This window comes from Pseudoliparis swirei, chromosome 13, assembly GCF_029220125.1.
Source record: "Pseudoliparis swirei isolate HS2019 ecotype Mariana Trench chromosome 13, NWPU_hadal_v1, whole genome shotgun sequence".
NCBI lineage: Eukaryota > Metazoa > Chordata > Actinopteri > Perciformes > Liparidae > Pseudoliparis > Pseudoliparis swirei.
This window is the reverse complement of record NC_079400.1, coordinates 12,100,966-12,120,377: the sequence shown is the minus strand read 5'-3', so window position 1 is coordinate 12,120,377 and position 19,412 is coordinate 12,100,966. Positions and strand designations below refer to the sequence as shown.

Genomic DNA, 19,412 nt, shown 5'->3' with positions numbered 1-19,412 from the left:
CGACTGATCTCCCAGCCTGTTTCCAACCAAAGACAGTTTTCTTTATTACTCCTGTCTGAGTCGTGCTTTTGGGTCCACTCTAATAGCGTCGTGACACTGTCTGCAGAGTATGATTGTAAGTTTCTTTGGATAAAAGCGTCGGCTAAATGTAATCTAAAGGAGATGCATGCTAAATGAGAGGATACAGAAGTTTGCTTGTAGGCCTACATAGAATAAAAAACAGTCATTTCAAAAAACACATTCCTGAATATAAGTAATCAAGTGGGGCAGTTTCATTGAATTTACAGAATTTAAATACGTAAAATAAATGTGAGGTATTCAGCGGCGATGACAGACAGACAGAGGTTGGGTGGGGAGCAGGAGAGCGCGCGAGGGGGGCGTGGCCTATCTCCCTGACACTCTGCCCCACCATCGCCACAACCTCCCATTCAACTAACTCTTCGCTCCGACACGACTTTTCTTTTCCGCCGTGGAAGGTCGGCTGTCCCCGGGAACCAGAAGCGCCTCCGCCACACGTAGCCACCCGGTCCGTGTGTGGCATGTGACAAGTCAGCGAGCGGCTTTCTTTTTGGTTTCTTCGCGAGAGGAAAACAGGGGGAAGCTGTTCGGCGAGAGAGAGAGAGAGAAAAGCTCTAGCGGCAGCTGGGTTTCGTGTCTGTCGGCTGGTCTCCCGCCCCACACAGAGTGAGATGGAGCGGCTGTGCGGACCGGAGCTCCCGTTCTGGGTGAGAACACTCGTCGTCCGCTCTCCTGGGTTTTCCACGACTGCGCTGTGTGTGTTACAAGATAGCGTAACTCCATTGGCCGTGTGCGTGTATACCTGGCACGGTTATGCCTTTCTTTTCTTTTCCGGTTCGCCGTGTAGAAGTACACTAACGGTCGTGACATGTCTTAATAGCATAACAAGCTCCCAATTAATGCCGGTTTACGCGTGGTTTTCTGTGTCGAGAGGCTGTCCCCGAGGACCGACTGCCAAACGGTGGAGCCTTAGCTAACTAAATATGTTTCCGTGGTATTTAGTGAACACCACTGACGAGATAAGGACCGTGAACTTTTATCTCCGTCAGTATCCAGTAGCCGCGTCCCTCTAGGAATAATACTCTGATAGCAGAGATAACAATACCACGATGTAGGAAGTCTATCAAAGACACACTGCAGTCTCATTGGGAATGTTCCTGTACAGGTGATGTCCATCACAGAGTACACACGTTACTTTGTACTCCGACCATTATAGATGACATTACCAAAAAAGAGATGAATATAACTATTACTCACCACACTGTCAGTAAGTATTATAAGAGATGAGAAATACTGTAGGGTATTTGGATAAGGAAGTATCACACATAAGTTTATTTCAATTATTTTTATTTAATATAGCCCAATATCACAATGGCAAATGTGTCTCAAAAAGCTGTCCAATCTATACACATCCCTGACCTTTGACCTCACATCCATCAGGAACAAAACTCCCATTCACCCCAATGGGAATATTATGGAAGCTTTTCATCCACCACTTTCCCTTAGAGACCTGGAGGATGACGCTCTGTTCAGGGTAACTGAGTGTCTTTAACAACAAAACTGAGTGTCTTTAACACAAAAAAATATATATAAATAAATAATGTGGGTTTATTCCTGTAACTGTTGCAATTGCGTACTCCCCACAGCCACTCAGCCTCCCACTAGTTCACATCAACGTCTGATGCAGTTCTGCCTCCAGACGTCAACAAGGAATCTTTGAATTTTAAGCTTGTGCCAGTGATTTTATGGGGAAGTCTGTTTAGAGACGGGTCGATGTGGTAAATCAGTGTTTCCTCTCTCTGTGTTTGTTAGTGTGTCGAAAAATGTGTGCCGCTTGAGTGTCTCTTATTGTTTGCGCTGCCGGTGTACACATTCTTTGTCTGCGCAATGAAAGAACCGGTAGAAGTGTAACATTAGATACAAACACGTGGTCTGATGCATCAATGACAAAAGACAACCCCACACCCTCCGCCAACAGCTATCCGTTCTGGTTAGTAGGCTGTGTCACATCACTGAAGCTGCTCACAGTAAACATGTGGCGTTTACTTGCTTTGTGACATTGCTTTAAAAACAGAAAAGAAGAGGTTAGGTCTCTGGGCTTATCAGTATAGCGACACAAACCGCTGTGAGGGGCCACTACTTCACTGTTTTATCGTCTCAAATCTCATCAAACCGCCTCGCGCTGCTGTGTCCATGACGAAGCCAAACAAATAAAACAGAGTTGTCATTAGGCTGACAAAACAAAAACGGTGAATTTGTGTCAAAGGGGTGAAGAATGTGGACCCGATTTCTCCTCCGATGTGTATATAACACCGAGGGTCGGCCTATAGTTGAGATCATCTGAGGTTATTGTGGTCACTTCCACTTCAAACAAACTGGAGGCAGATGTCATCCCTTAGCACTCAAAAATGCATGTTTGGTGCAAGTCGGCTTAAAATGAAGGCTTCAGACCATTTGCAATCTCATTGTTTGCTAAATATGTTAGATACAACAGACACCTTTTTATCTCCTCTTGATACAGACTCGAGCTCAAAGTCAGCGCTCCAATCGCTCGTTGCTTCGCAGGGAAGATTAGTGAACAAGCTTTCAAGCGATAGCCTTGACACCATCTTCACAAGAAAGGGGCCTTTGAAAGTCCTGCGTATCGGCTCACGTGGCTGCCACTTTCATGTGTCGCATTCAAAAGATCAAGAGCTCTTAGATTTGATCCCAAAAGCATACCGAAGTTGAGACCAAGAAAATCATTGAATTTTGCTTGTGTCACTAATATGGGGAAGTTTCCCACTTGAGGACTGTGTGATGAAGATAAAATCCTGCAGTGTGTTAAATATGATGTGTAGTGTCAGTTTGTCAATTATTTTTTTACTGTTGCAAATATAAATGAAAACAATGAATTCCTGTGCAACGAAATTAAAATATGTTCCAATTGAATTTTAAATCCTATTTAATAGGCTACCAGATTATGACTGCAACCAATGTTGCTAAATCTGATTATGTTCAGGATGAATCCATTCATTGTTTGGATTCTAAAACCCCCAAATATGTGTTTAGTGTTGGGTTTAACGAACATGCGTATTTTTTGTTGTTGTCATCTTTTTACTTGAAAAGGCACAGAGATTGTGTGTGTGCTCATTAGAGCCACAACAGTCGACCGTTTCAGGGATGGCATGCAAATAATGGAGCGTGTCCTAGCTGGGTTCTGTGTTGTGACTGGAAGTGATTTGCATGTTGCGTGAGCGGTCCCTGTCCGACTGTGTTGGCTCACGGAGGTACAAAATATAGTGATTTTGAAAGTTAATTCTTGACGTTAAACAAAATCGCTTCAAAGCCCAATAATAACTGTTCACTGCTCGACATTTCTAGGCAGCCTATAGTCCTTCTCCGCTTCTCTCTACAATCTAAATCTACAGTCAATTATAAAATGAAAAACTAACGATAACTAACAGCAGCAATATCAACTGCCGGACTCCATTGAAAGCAACAAACAGTGTTTTTACCTCTAAAGAACACGGAAGTTGCAGGGTCAACCGCTGCTTCGATTCATCTGTTGTTTGCGTTATTATTGTGACTTTGGTGACATATTCATCAAAGTCACACAATAAAGCGACTAAAGTTTAGAGGCAGCACTAAAGCAACACACTCGCCTAGTCTGCCAGTTAAAATGACTGTATTTGTCTTTTTCTGGTGACGTTGGTGAGCATCAGTTCCTTGTCGGACACAAAGACTGTTTAGTTGTCTCACGGTGCCGTAAAGAGGTTTTACCAAGATACCACTTTGTTCTGAATACAGCGAGCGCTAAAACTGACAATTATAATTGTAGGTGAGCTTTTCTTCTCGTTGGTTTAAATATGTTTTGCTGAAGACAAAAATGACAAAGATAAACATTTGACATCCACAGTTCTACGACAATTGGGCAAACTTAATAAATAGGACGTATGACGTAATAAATAAGACGTGCTACGTAATAAATAGGATGTAATAAATAGGACAGAATAAATTGGACAGAATAAATAGGACGCATGATGTAATAAATAGGGTGTAACAAATAGAACATAATAAATAGGACATGACGTAGTAAGTAGGAGGGAATAAATATGACGTATGATGTAATAAATAGGACAGAATAAATAGAACGTAATAAATAGGATGTATGACGTAGTAAGTATGAGGGAATAAATAAGACGTAATAAATAGGATGTAATAAATAGGATGTATGACTTGGTAAGTATGAAGGAATAAATAAGACGTAATAAATAGGATGTAACAAATAGAACGTAATAAATAGGACATATGACGTAGTAAGTCGGAGGGAATAAATAGAACGAAATAAAAAGGCCGTACAACGTAATAAATAGGACAGAATAAATAGGACGTATGATTTAATAAATAGGACGGAATAAATTGGAGGTTTTTGGCTGTCTGAGCCAGACGGACGTATCCGGTCATTTTCCAAAATAAAACATCTTTGTGACCTTGATAATGAATGAATATTTTTGTAATTAATTCTTTCTGTGCAGCCCGATACCAAGGGACCCACGTACAGTTGACCCCAAACCCATTCATCAGCAGCAGCAGTTAATTCGACAATCCAGTCCGTCGGCGGCAGCTCGGGTTGCCGTCGTGTGAGCTGTAAGTTGTTGCATAAGTCTGGACGGATTTTCAGGTTTTGCTGCTGTCGGCTGAAGTTGAATGGAAAGTGAAAAAGAGGAAGGTTGTGTTTGAAGAAGTCTGAGTCACATTGAAAAGGAGGAGTGGAGTGGGTATTTGGTGGGAAAGTGCAACGCTTCCCAGTAGTTGGAGTGCACACGTTGAGGTTTTTCCGCACTGTGAATGAACTATCCGACTGCAGGGGAAGTAAGACTAGTATTGGTAAAGACTCCAGAATGTAATTAGGCCTTTTCCTATTTACGTTTGACTTGTTTCCTCTCTGATATGATATTATTGGTCCATCCATTCGTTAATCATGAATGTAAATGTCATCTTAAACATTACGTTTCTATGTAAAAACCTGGGCTGCTAACATTAGCAGCTAGCATTAGCACTTATATGCAATGCAAGCTACTGATGGTGTATTTCATTTATACACATGCTGCTTTGGCTTTTTAATGATTGTAACAGTTTTTCCCCACAACAATATGACTTTAATCCATGGAGTGCCGTTAGTGACAGTGTTGGCTCCATGTGTCTGTAGGGACTTAGCCAATCCTCAGTTGCCCCACTCCCTCCTCTCATTGTTACATTTTATAAGCTGTATAACAAATTATTCATTAAATTATAGAGTTGATTATACTACAAAATACAGCTGCTGGATGTTATCTGCTAAACTTTCATCAACGAGTCTTAACGCTCTGCCAAATACATTTTCTTAGGGAGTCAAATGTCAAATTAAATTGAAAAAAATAAAGAAATCTAACTTCACTTAATTGACTGAAACTGTATTATTAGCTATAATTATGATGGATGATGGAGGCCACTGGGCTCATTGGGACTTTCAATGCTGCAGAAATCTTTCTGTACCCTTCGCCAGATCTGTGCCTCGATACAATTCTGTCTCGGAGGTCTATAGATAATTCCTTGAACTTCATGGCTTGGTTTATGCTCTGATATGCACTGTCAACTGTGATACCTTATATAGACAGGTGTGTGCCTTTCTCAATCATGTCCAATCAACTGAATTTAGCACAGGTGGACTCCAATCAAACATCTCAAGGATGATCAGTGGAAACAGGATGCACCTGAGCTACATTTTGAGTGTCATGGCAAAGGCTGTGAATACTTATGTGCATGTTATGTTTTCGTTCTTTATTGTTAACAGATTTGCACACATTTGCAAAAAACAGTTTTCACTTTGTCATTATGGGTTTTTGTGTGTAGAATGTTGAGGAAAATAATGAATTTAATCCATTTTGGTATAAGGCTGTAACATAACAAAAAGTGGAAAAAGTGAAGCGCTGTGAATACTTTCCGGATGCATTGTATGTGAACTACATAACGGCAAAGTGTCAATCTGCTTTTTCAAAAACATAGGTTTAGATTTGAAGAATAAGGCCTCTCGAACAAACTCTGGTTCGTGTCATCCATTTCCGACTGCAGGCTAATCTGTGTTTTATTATCCTTCTCGTCTGAGTCCCTTCCTGTGTGTTCTGCAACAGTGTTTTTACTTTTCATTTCCAAGTAAGACATTAAATTCCCTCTATAGCAGGAAGGAATGCCTATTCAATAATTCTCTTTCAAGGAATCCGGTGGAATACTTTACACCGCGGAGAACACAAACACGTGAACAACATTGCCGATGTTTTCCATGTTGGCGAAAGGCAGCGATTCCCGCGGGAATTTATTTCCCACCCCACACCACCTGCACTACTTACTGGAGGTGTGCTGGTTGACTGTAACTGACTTTGATTGCTCTGCAGACGCAGGTACACGTTAACTGGCCCTTTGCCACTCGAACACAGACTGGCCAATCAGAACAGGGCACGACACCATCCAGAAGTGCTTCGCTTTAAAATCCTGTTTCCACAAAAGATTGATTTTTATTTCGAGAGTGCAGTTAGTGAGAGTCCGGGCTCCATGGTAACAGTCAGGGGCCGGGCCTCGCAAAGGGTCGGTCCCAATGCCACATACCTTGTTGGAGGTTATCTCCTATGGGTCTGTTAGCCAAGGTTAACAAATATTCCATGAGATTAAAATATTCCACCAGATTCACAAAATGATACTCGCAGTAATTAAAAAATGTAATGCCTGTTTTCCCCACTTGTACTAACGCAGCATCATAAAAACCACACTGGTATAAAATACATATTGATATCAACATTTTAGGATTTTCTTTTTTGCTGTGATTGATATCACTGTAAATATGAAGCTACTTGGGCTGCAAATAACGGCTATATTGTTTCAGCATTTTATAATAAAACAAACGAGCCTTAATTGTCTTACTGTACGATGCTTCTACTTTTATTTATTTCCTATTTACCTAAATTATGTCACAATGATGCCTCACATCTTGGAAAAAAAAGGTATTAAAAAAAATTAGACATTGGGGAAGCAACTAATTCTCTTATTTTTGTAAAATTTATATTTCACTTATTTACTTTAGCATCGACTGTCTTTACACGTACATTTGCCCTCTTGCAAATGCTTTTGTTAAGCCATGGAGCTGAATCCTTTGCATGTGTGCTCCATAAATGATGTGTATTATTAGATTTGATTGGGTATTGCTCAAGGATGTTTCTGTTGTGAAGAACTGATTGACTTAACGCAGCTCTGACTAATAGCATGACATATCCCCAAAGCTCCATAACGTTACGTTATTATGTCTCGCCAGTGTCTCCCCAGTTTAAATGTCCTGTTCATTAGCTCAATCTGGCGTCTGGCTGGCTTGCGTCCGGACGAATGCACGACTGCAGGTTAATTAAAAAAGGCAAGACAGAGAAACCTTCCATTTAGTTCTCTCTCCCTCCTGGGATGGAGTCGGGCTCATTAGCTTTACAATAGCTTCATCACGTTTTTTCCCGTCGGCAGTTGGGCTCATCAATGGAGCCCGGGTCCCCCACTGACTGACAACGTCACCCCCAGGACTACTACTTCTTCTTCTTCTTCTTCTTCTTCTTCCCCCCTCCTGGAGGTCTCCTCCACACACATGTCACTTTAACATGCACCTAAACACTTTAACGTTATTTGTTGTCCGAGCACTTTATCTTTATCTTATACTTATGTTCACTGTTGCTGTCGCGTTGTTTGTCATGTCTAAATGTTGCACCTTCTGCCAAAAAAAAATCCTCGTTTGTGTAAACATTCCTGGCAATAAAACGCTGATTTTCCCAGCTGCTCCTGAACGCATCATCTCACTCTTATCTTCTCACAAGCTGCTGAGCCAACAGCAGCAGAGCTCAACTTCTTCTTCTCTCTCCTCCCTCCCTCTCTGTAGTTATCCTCATGTGTGTTATCCCCCCCCTTTAATGATAGATAATGACACATGCAGTGTGTTTTTTTAGGTGAGGCAGGGAGTTGGGTGGTGGGGTTAGATGCACGGCTATGCTATCCAAGCAGCAGACGTTGCTAGTTAGCCCCCCCTCTAGTCGAGTCGCTGAGCTACAGTCAGCTGAGCTGTGCCCAGCGGTAAACCGTGCAGCCGGATGGTTGGGTAACTGTTGCAGAGTCGTCACAAGCCCGCGCTGTGCCAACCACTTCACCTTTTCACCAGTTTTCCTGCTTTTTCCTGCTCAGCGGCACACCGCTGACACCCGCTGTTATCGGCTAGGGAGGGAAGGAACGGAGAAATAGAAGCCACGGACCAAGTCGTGTGCCTCCGGGGGGCGGGCGGCGGTGGGTCTTGTTTGAGCTGCTGGCTAAGGATAGCGGAGATACAGTCAATTTGTAATGTAATACGGTGCCGACGATGGCGAGCCCGCTCTCCCGCTACTAAAATTAAATGTGGAATGTGTGTGTGTGTATGCGTATTGTCGGACCGGACACCTTTCTCTTCTCTCTCCCTCTCCAAATTTGCAGACAGGCGGCTGTATTTGGCAGATCTTTCAACCGCTGGCTGTCGGTGTGGTGTGGTGAATAATAATGGGGAGACAGACAACCAGAGACTCTGGGGAAACCCTGATGATGAGATGAGGAGCATCCATCCCCACGTGGACGGAGCGCGCTCATTTCTGCTGAATATGACAAGTTGATCACCGGACAACCGGCAGAGTTGTAGTTTAACACCCTCTCTGCTCTTCCATCGAGCAGTTACCCACCCTGTTGGACTTTCAGAGAGAGTACAGAAACCACTCACAGCTTTGGCCACACGCTTGATCTTGTTACTACTTAGGCGTTGACATTGGGCATTTGAGCTTCCCACAGAATCTTTATACTACCGGTGTACTCCGTTAGTCAAAGTTTCTACAAACTGATAGTGCTGTAGCTAAATTTAAAAGCGATTCTTCTGTATTTTGATTCATACCACGCCTCAATATTCTGAATAGGCTTGGGCTCTGACTCTGAATGACACTGGACTGAGCTGAAGAAAAGAAGAAGAAGGAAGTGAGAAGAGAAGAGCCCCCTGAGGTTAACTCTCAGACCAACAAACTGAACAGCAAACTCGAAGAGCAGCAATGATGCTCAACTAATTCTAAAGAATCCTAATCTCGAAGAGATTAGATAGTCTTAAACAATAAGATAAGCCCTGCGTAATGCCGCCAGAGCAGCCTATTAATCAAAAATAAAAAAAAAAACAAAAAAGGGTTTCTTCTTGTAGCCAGTAGCCAGGAGAGAGTCACAGCAGCCTGTGGAGCCGATTCCTATAAAACCCCTTAGTGGTAACTTTATGAACTTCTTTAATGAAGATTTTTTTTATATTAGACAGATTTAATAATCTTGCCCATAACCAGCAAGTGGGCCGTGACCAATTGCCCTCAATATTTTGTGATGTTTCCTCTATCATCTGAGGACCAACCCCCGTGACTGTTGGTTTTATTTTCAACGGTTTTGTCTAATCTCTTTCACCCTCAAGACCCCATAATTACGAGGCTGCTTATCACGACTTCTCCTCTATTAGGGGGCTGTCTCTGCTATTATCTTCAACTGTTCACTCCCTTTATTGCAGGCCTAACCCTCCCTCAAGCTCTCTGCTCTCTAACCTCCAAGATCCCCACCTCCCTTCCAGAGGTATTGGCTAACTACAGACCTGGAACCTCCCTGAAGTTTATTTGAGAAATTTCAAATAGGATTTAGAAAGCCCAAAGCAATTTCAATTTTGAATTTTGAAAATCAAAAAAATAGAAAGAATTACAACGGACACCATACCTCTCTGTCCTGGTCTTGAAAGGTCTTCCAACAAATACTGACCATGAGTGACCCATTTCTGAACGACAGACTGTGACACTCGACAGCAGATTGACAGAGACTTGCAACTGGACTTGACATTTTTGCCAGTGCACTAGACACCATTATTATTAGCACCACCGTTTATTTTTATGATATCGGTCTGATTTTATTTGTATTTCACGACGCCGACAACCACCAACGTTAGTTCCACATTTATGGACCTATTTCTTGACCAATTTTGCAACTACAATTTGACTTAATCTATACACTTCAGAACATTTCAGCACACTTTCATTTATATGCAGATAAACTTAAAGAACTCTCATTGTTAAACAGATAGCAAAAGCAACTCTAAAAACAGAAAACAACAAATATTTAATATAAAAACATGGATGACCTGCAACTAAAAAAAAAATAATGATGATAAACTTGAGCAAAAGAGATCACACCAAACACCTCTTATTATTTCTGTAGGCACCTGTAAGATGGCATTGCTGGTGATGTAAATCAATCTTTCAAATCTCAAGATCTCTTTACTTTTCCGTCCTTTAATCTCAAATCAAACGGAAAATTTTCTTGCAAAGGCATTCACAATTCAAAAAAAAAATTTCAAATCTCAGCATATTTAAAAAAAAAAATTGTTAAATTGGTTGGTACTATGCACTTGAGACTGGATTACTGCAAAATCTTTAGCTGCAGGTGCCTAAATCTCAGGTCTAGGTCCTGATCCAGACTCTCTGCAGCCTCAGTTCTCACATCTGCAGCTGCTCCACATCACTCCTGCTCAAGAGATCACATCACTCCTGCCAGTAAAAATCAAAAACAGTAAAATCATTTTCTTCTCTTATCACTATCTGAAGGAGCTTGTCGCATGCTCCATTGGATCTGCTAGAGCTATATCACTCATGGTTTGCTCACTAGAGAGATAATCGGAGTTTTCTCTTTAACAGAGCTTAACAGAGTTTATAGTTTGATATGTTGCTATATGCCCTGGTCTGCTGCTGCGTTTTTACTATATGCTGATATGGGCTTTTAGGTTTTTTCTCTCCTTAAGGATGATTTTTTTTCTCTCTCTCTGAATTTTAACTCTGCAATCTCCCGTTAACTCTGCTTTCTCCCGAAGAAGTTGACATGACGTCCTTGGGACTTTATCGACCTGAGACGGCAGCATAAATATCTCTCTGCCTGATATGGATCGTCTGGGTCGCCCGCTTCTGAATGATTGCACGCCACTGTCCTGTTACCTCCCCCCTCCTCCTCTCCCTGCCTGATGATGGGAGGAGGGTGAGGTCTCCATCGTGGGAATATGCCTAACTAATTCTTCCTTCATCTGTCATATTCATTCATATCTGTTTAACTCTAAATCTGTCCTTCTACACACATTACATCTATTGCATCTGTCCATCCTAGGAGAGGGATCTCCCTCCTCTCCTCTGTTTCTTTCCTTTTTTTTTCCCTGAAGGGTTATTTGGGAGTTTTTTCCCGTTTCCGATGGTTTTGGGGCAGGGGGATCTTATGTGTACAGATTGTAAAGCACTCCGAGACAAATTTGTAATTTGTGAAATTGGGCTATACAAATAAACTGAATTGAATTGAATTGATCAGGGGCCTGATAATGACATATTTATTTAATCCATCACAAAACCGAGAGAGAAAACCGACGCAGGAGATTCTGCCTGTTGTGTTTGAACGTTGTTAGCTGGGAGAAAAAAAGGCAACGGAATTCTACCAGCACCTTTTAAAGCACACACATGATTATACAAAAATATATTTGGTTGTTTTTTTAATCTCTTCTGTCATACTCATTGAATGTGTTTAAGTACTGTAACTCTGGAATGATTCCTTCTGGTCACATGACATCTATTATTCTGTCCATCCTGGAGAAGGATCCTCCTCTGTTGCTCTCCTGAAGGGTTCTTACCTTTTTCCCCCGTGAAAGGGTTTTTTCTATTTCTTTGGGAGTTTTTCCTGATTCGATGTGAGGTCAAAGGTCAGGGGTGTCGTATGTGTACAGATTATAAAGCCCTCTGAGGATGATTTGTGATATTGGGCTATATAAAATAAACTGAATTGAATTGAATCCATACAAACCAACAACCAGGCTAACTGTCTCCAGTTTTTATTCGAAGCTAAGCTCACTGACTGCTCAGTGGTTAGCGTAGCTTTACCGTTTAGATCTGAGAGATTTGTCGATTTTCTCCAACTCGCAGTTAGAAAGCATATATTTTCCAAAATCAAGTCCTGTTTTTGATGCTCAAACTGTGAAACTCCTCACTGAAGGCGTTGCATTAGAAAGCGCAGTCCGTCAAAGTCTTGCTCTGCCTACTTGTTTGTAACAAGTATTCGTATGTTGAGTATTTTGTGGTTCGGAGGGTTTCGAGGCTTGCTGTCGGGCCGCTTCAGAGCCGCGACGCCGTCCTGCTAATGTAACCTTCCTGCTTCTTCACATTAAAAGCTTTCCATCCCTCAGCCTCAGGAATGCTTTTACTGTGAAGCAGGTACGGCAATTATTCATTGTAGAAAGTCACTTCGCGCCTTCAAATCGAGAGCCGGGAATATATCGAAACTGGGCGTCCGATTTTAAAGTTCAGGTCAAAGTGGCGCCCGGTGCTGCATCGCTGCCGGCCAGTTTCTGAGAAATATAAGCCTTGTTTAGTAAAAATGTGTTTTAATTGTGCAAGTTTAGCATGTTTATTTTATAGCAAAACTCTATTGTCTTACGCACACCGACATGTTTTGAATCAAATCACTGAAAGATTCACAAATCTTCCAGACAAATGCAGATCCATTGCGTCTATAGTGACATTGTAGAATCTGTTTATTGCAATGCCTTTAAATTTGACATTGTTTGTTGCCTATTGCATCAATATTACAGGAATTTGTTCAGTACTTTTACGTTATCGGTTAGATTATAATTTGTTTCTGTAAGTGAGTACAAAACAATTGCAGACAAGTACATGAACACAACAAAGGGACAAAGAAAACCCCTATAAACAAAGAGTACATGTATACATCCCCCACTGACCTGAAATCCAGGGGCATTTAAAAATAAATTGTGGGCTCTTTTTTAAACTTATGAAATAACATTTAACCTTTGTTCACAAATAATATTACATTTTACTCATTTCTTTTTGGTTATTGTTATAACATTTTGTATACAACTATTAACAATTATAACTTATGTCTTTGTTTTTTGCGAGGAGATTTACTACCTGGTACAGGCAATACGTCAAAACAAAGAATAAAAATAAAACGCTATTAAATCATCAAAATTATGGGGGCATTTTTTTCCCTCCTAGTGATATCAGAGGCAAAATTATATTTCTTTGGGGCAGCTTTGCCCTTTGCCCTCGTGTATTTCTGACGCTGACATGCATACACAGAAATACCATCGTGTCACATGTAGGGTTGGGTACTGGAAACCGGTGCCAATGTGGTACGGGTTCCAATACAACCGGTATTACCCGGACCGAAACGCAACGCACATTCCACTCATGAGTGTTTATGTAGTCAGGCGTTAGCAACATCCCCGCGGCTCTGGAGCCTTCCTCTGATAACCGCTCGGTGAGTGATGAAACCCACAAGGTCTCTGTTGCATCACCCAGAGGTGTTTTTTTCAGACTCCCTGCATTTTTTTCCCCCCTGTCGGGTTTCAACAGTCACCGCCGGCTGGCTGTTATAGCAAAGAGCCTCACGCTTTTTTCTTTTCTTTTTTTAGCTCACCTTTTGTTGAAGTTTCAGGTTTCAAGTGTAGTGATTACCGCCCGAAAGTCTGTGAAATGATACGAAGGGCAACCTCGTGAGAATGTGTTGAGAGCAGATTTTCATAACAATCAACGGAAGTCTGTTTTGGTGGTGACTGCCGGTTACCTCCGAGGTATTCGGTGAAACCGCTCGTTGCCAATTGAATAGCTTTCATTCGCACGGAGAGCTATTGACTATTATTGCTTATCAAATGCATCTAAATGAAATGTATTTCGTTATCAATAATTGTGTGAATTGAAATTGATCGTCTTATGTGCAGTCACAAAGTTTTAAACGGCCTCTGTGTTTTGTTTTAGCGGGAAGGACCACGTTCTTTCATAGCAACCAAAGGAGCTCACAAATTGCAGCCTTTTATTTCCCTCCTCATCCATGGAAACAATCTCCCATTTTCCCGTTCAGAATATCCTCCAGCAAATGTTTAAAAGGTTCCCCGTCGTCGCATATGCCATTTACAGAAACTAATTAAACCACATCTTGTGTACATTTAAGTGCCCTTTGTCACCCAGATAAGAAAGAGAAGAATAACTCCTCGTCTGGTGCGGTCAGGTATTAAATATGATATTTGCGCCCAAGTGTGCAGGGGGAAGATATCTGAAAGCTTTTACATTTGACATTTAGTATTCCATGCGGGGTGAGATGGCGACGTGTTTGGTGCATCATGGTTCATGAAAAGTCCCGGAATACAAAAGCAGTTTCCAGACTTGGAGGAAAATACATAAACCCAGATAGTTTGGAAGAAGTCGCGGACATTTGCCTCACAAATGCCTATATATATATATATATATGTATATATACACTACCGTTCAAAAGTTTGGGGTCACCCAGACAATTTCGTGTCTTCCATGAAAAATCACACTTTTATTTATCAAATGAATATAAAATGTAGTCAAGACATTGACAAGGTTAGAAATAATGATTAATATTTGAAGTATTAATTTTGTTTTACAAATTTCAAGCTCAAAGGAAGGCCAGTTGTATAGCTTATATCACCAGCATAACTGTTTTCAGCTGTGCTAGCATAATTGCACGGGTTTTCTAATCAGATATTAGTTTGTAAGGCGATTAGCAAACACAATGTACCATTAGAACACTGGAGTGATCGTTGCTGTAAATGGGCCTCGATACACCTTTCATTAGAAACCAGACGTTTCCACCTAGAATAGTCATTTACCACATTAACAATGTATAGAGTGTATTTTTGATTAATTTAATGTTATCTTTATTGAAAAAACAGTGCTTTTCTTTGAAAAATAAAGACATTTCTAAGTGACCCCAAACTTTTGAACGGTAGTGTATATATATACATTATAATATATAAAATATATATTACATATATATGTTATAATATATATAATAATAAAGCACATGTGGTTCAGTTGAGATCTACAAGGAAAACACAACAAATTTACATTTGTCAAAGAACTTGAATGAGTCCAACCTGAGTTGCAGCTTGAGCTTCCTCTAAGATGTGGCTTATAATATGGGGCCTGCAACATGTGGACTGTGTAGTAAAGCGTGCGAGAGGAGGGAGCGCCAGCCAGCCACTTCCGAAGTAGCTCCAGGCCGTCAATAAACTGTCAGACCCATCACAGGCCTTTCCCCCCCGGTGACTTCCCTCTCATCCGCCGAAGAAATAGTCCTGCCTATACACGTGAAGAAACGAGCCAGAGATCGTAAGTTCATGAACCGTGGCGGTCGAGGCAGTACAAATAAAGTGCTGTCTGTTCGGCTGCTCTCCTGCTGCTCAGGCTGGCAGGAGGGACGACAACGAATACTATTGAAGGACATATATTTTCTTAAGCATATTTGCAATGAAAACACCGCTTTACTTCCAACAAATACAGAGCGGCGGCAAGAGGAGCACGTGAGTACGTCCTGCTTGGCTCCAGTCCAGTGTTAATGACAGAGCACAAGAAAACCCAATAAAACACCAGAATATTGAATGAAGCCAATTCCTACATTTAATAAAAGAATACTTCGGATGCTTTTACTCTTATTTTTACTACTTTGCCCATCTTCAATGAGCACCTGATCAATCAATTGTATCATCATTTACCTCGACATTACCACCACGAAGGCTCCTGGAGCTCTACTGCAGCACTCTTATACCACGGCCTCTAAAGCTCTCCGACTAACCCGTCTTTTTACCTGCCGATTCACGAGAGGTTGTACTTCTGACTTTGTTTCCGTCTGCACACATGGAGAAATGGCCGTGTTCAGAATCGGTAATATTCACGCAGCTCGAGTCATAGGCAGATATCTGATTGTGCTCACCTGACATTATTCAGTCAAAAACTATTTGCATAATTGCTTTACGGTACGAGTGGTTTTAAGTTTGTGGAATGTGATTTTAGAAGTTACCTCCTCAACGAACAGCTTTTTATCGAGTGACCCTCCACACAGATTAGACACACTTAGTTACGCAATAGTTACACACTGGCAATTACACTGTAAATATTTAGCAGCGGCTCATCCATCCTCTCCATGGGCTCTAGTTTGTGTGGCGCAGTTGGAAGTACCATGTGGAAGTATAAACACGTGCTAAACATGGGGGGAAGGTGGAAGGAATCTGATTTATTAGCGTGATCTCAGTGTTTATCCCGAACACACACACACCTACTTACCAGTGGCGGTTCGTCCATAGGGGGCGCTAGGGCGCCGCCCCTCTTAAAATTTGGACATGAAAAAAAAAGAAGAAGAAGAAAAAGAAAAAAAAATCCTGTCAAAAAACATTATATGCCAAATCATTTCAATAGTAAATATACCGTGTTGACGCGCTAAATGTGTGTGGGAGACCGTAAGCCTGTCAACAACCACTTAAGTTAATGTGAAAAAATATAATATATCGCCATTATCACGGAGAGAAGCCCCTCCCCTTTTTGGAGGCGCTGGTCTAACGTGTGTGTACGGCATCGATACAACATTTCAGTCGTTTTGGCAATGACCGGCTTCACATTGGCGGATGAAACCGGGAATCTTGGGGCGCACAAATGTGCGCACGCGATTGGACTATTCAGATCAGACAGAGACCCGTATGTTCCCTCAGCCCATAGAGCAGTGTTGCCAGGTCCGCGGTTTCCTGCGGAATCGGGCCACTTTTGAAGTGTTGCGCGGGTTGAATTTTGTGTCCTTGGTTCGGGTAGACCTATTTTGCATGCAAATTACATGAATATCTTTAAATAAAAATCCATATTTTAAATGAAATAATTTATTCATACCCAAATCCTACCAAACTGACTCCAGATCAGCACGTACACACATTTTATTTATGATAATATACTGTATCTAATTACACAAGGCCATTTTAGGACCTAGGTGAAATAACTTGAGGGAAAACTGCTTTTGCTGCTGGCAAACTAAACATATGTTGTTACTTTGTAGATATTACAATACATTTGGCAATGATAGCAATGCTGTTGGACTTTAAAAGCAGTGTATATGGTTTGGCACGGGCATATTTTGAGTTCTGATATTGGGCTGGTTTTATCTCACAGACCTGGCAACCCTGCCAGGGAGCTCCACCTCCACGCAGGTACGCGAGCAACATAGCTAGCAGAAGCTTGTTGTTAGCATGGCGTCGGTGACTGAAAACTCTGTGGTATCTCTACGCGAAAGACCTTTCAATCGACGGTCAGATATTGATAAGAAGAGGCTGAAAGAGTTGGGACCCGAACATCCGGAATTAAAAATTCAGCAGCAAATCGCTGACCGCGGGAGGACGTACACCCGGAGATTCTCCTCAAGCCGATATGCTAACTGGAGCTGGTTAGCTGAATGCTCCATGAGTAATTCGTTTTTTGTTCCCCCTGTCTGTTGTTCCAAAGTCCTGGGACTGAAACTCTCTGGACTACAACGGGGTGAGGGATCTACAGAGCTTCAGACAAGTGTAAAGCACGAATCTTGCCGCAGTTATCTAGCTAAGAGCATGGAGCTAACTCGCTAACAGCTGTTAGCGAGTTAGCTTCATGCAGAGCAGTAGGAGACCGAACTGGCATCGAAACACAACGAAGAAGTTCTGAAAAACAGACACATTCCCTCAAGAATAATGAAACAGGCTGGTTACAGACATGATTGACTTTAACCAGAGAGTTATTGAGAAGTTTGCCAACTTTAAAGAGAGGAGGGCTACTTGTCTTTACAGTGGTGGGTCTACTCTGTCACCCAATGTAACATGTGATCTCTTTCTGACTCAATTCTGCTCTGAACCTCTTTCATGTGACGGTGAAACTCTTTTATTTTGCAAACCTCTGAAACCCAATCCCATGTTCCTTAAAGCTGCTCTGAACCTCTCATGCCCAAAGTCACAGTGTGTTGATAGTTGTTATTGGACAGTGTTGAGCACGCTGTGTTCTTGAAATAAAGCTTTGTTTTTTACTATATTCTACTCAAACCCTCTTTTCTTCTCATTGTTGAGTGCTATTTAAACTGCGCCCCCCCCCCAAAAAAATTCACCAGCCGCCACTGCTACTTACCACCGCAACACTTTCACTCCCACACTTGGCCCACCAGGTGTGTGTGGCAGTGGCTCCAGCAGCTGTGTTTATCTTAGTTCCGTCTGTGGGTGGGCCCATATCGCCGTTTGTCCGGGGGAGCACAGGACCCGCCGTGTCACTGCGATGCATGTTTACTCTACCGTCCTCCTCCGGATGTCCTCTGGATCGCTCGCTCATTGTCCCGCTGCAGCAACATAAACGAATCGCAGTGTGTTGTCGCACAGAGGTTTATTAACCTTGGTGAACTAAGTAAGGTTCAGGGAAGACCGTAAAACAAAAGGTCTTCAAAAGGGAAAAACGATGACTGCTTTTGTCTACAGAATGAATTCCTCCGGCTCGCCTTAATACACCTGGTCTGATTCAGTCAGAGAACACAGTATCAGCGTTGTGAAGCTCTACAGCCTCTTTGCCTCTATTTATTGACAATTGGGGTGGAATTCTACGCATGGTATCTTGATATTTCCTCCTCACAGGAGACACCGCTGCAGCATCCGGATCTGCTTTTAGTTGAGCGAGTGTGAGTCATGATGTCTGCTGGCCAGTGCGACGGTTCAGATAGCATGTGAGCTAATGTGCCGCTGCCCTGTGTGTCTCCACAGGAAGCCAACCAGACGCTGCACACGGAGCGGCCCGACCTCCCGGAGTGTTTCCAGCTCTCTGTGCTGTCATGGCTGCCGTGTGTCTACCTGTGGGCCGTCTGCCCCATCTACCTCTTCTACCTCAAGAAGAACCACAGAGGCTACATCATGATGTCCATTATGAACAGATTCAAAACGGTGAGATGATCTTGTATATTTTTACTCCAAAGCGCTGACTCGTGTGGTTCATACCATCAACTGAGATTGACATTCTCCTCCCTTGACATGATAATGCTGCTGCAGCTGTGCATGATTTACAGTGTCCAAAAGAAAAATACTTCAAAAACTGTGTCTAGCTTCAGACATCCGGGTTGGAGAAGTGGACGTAGTCATCGTGATTACATTTCAATTCAGTTTAATTTGTACAGCCCAAAATCCCAAAGGATGAGTGATGTCACCCGTTGATTTGTGGAATTGCTGTTCTGAAGCCTCAAGTCTGCCAATTTCTGCGTTTCCCGTTTTTGCAAGTGACCATATTTGTAATGCGGAGGAGTGACGTAGAGTCGCCTTTGGTAGCAGCAGCAACCTGTCAATCACAGTAAGCCCCGCCCCTAAAGCATCCCCTGCTTTATGGTCTGTTTGACTCTAAATGACCATAATGTACTAAATGATGACAACATGCTGTATAGAAGAAGACTTGACAAACTCATGTTTACAATGTTTACTGAGGGAATACATCCAG

General features: G+C 42.1%; 1 protein-coding gene across 3 annotated transcripts in view; it reads left to right on the top strand.

Moving 5' to 3' along the window:
• The first annotated feature begins 427 nt into the window (after positions 1 to 427).
• abcc3 (ATP-binding cassette, sub-family C (CFTR/MRP), member 3) overlaps positions 428 to 19,412 on the top strand; it is a 49,769-nt gene continuing 30,784 nt past the window's right edge. For 2 of the 3 annotated variants that reach the window (XM_056429197.1, XM_056429198.1), the window contains exons 1-2: positions 428 to 725; positions 18,692 to 18,868. In XM_056429197.1, coding sequence (XP_056285172.1) covers positions 690 to 725; positions 18,692 to 18,868 — 213 coding nt within the window. In that variant the 5' untranslated portion in view covers positions 428 to 689. The remainder of the gene's footprint in view (positions 726 to 18,691; positions 18,869 to 19,412) is intronic. The other variant, XM_056429196.1, reaches the window with a different exon arrangement.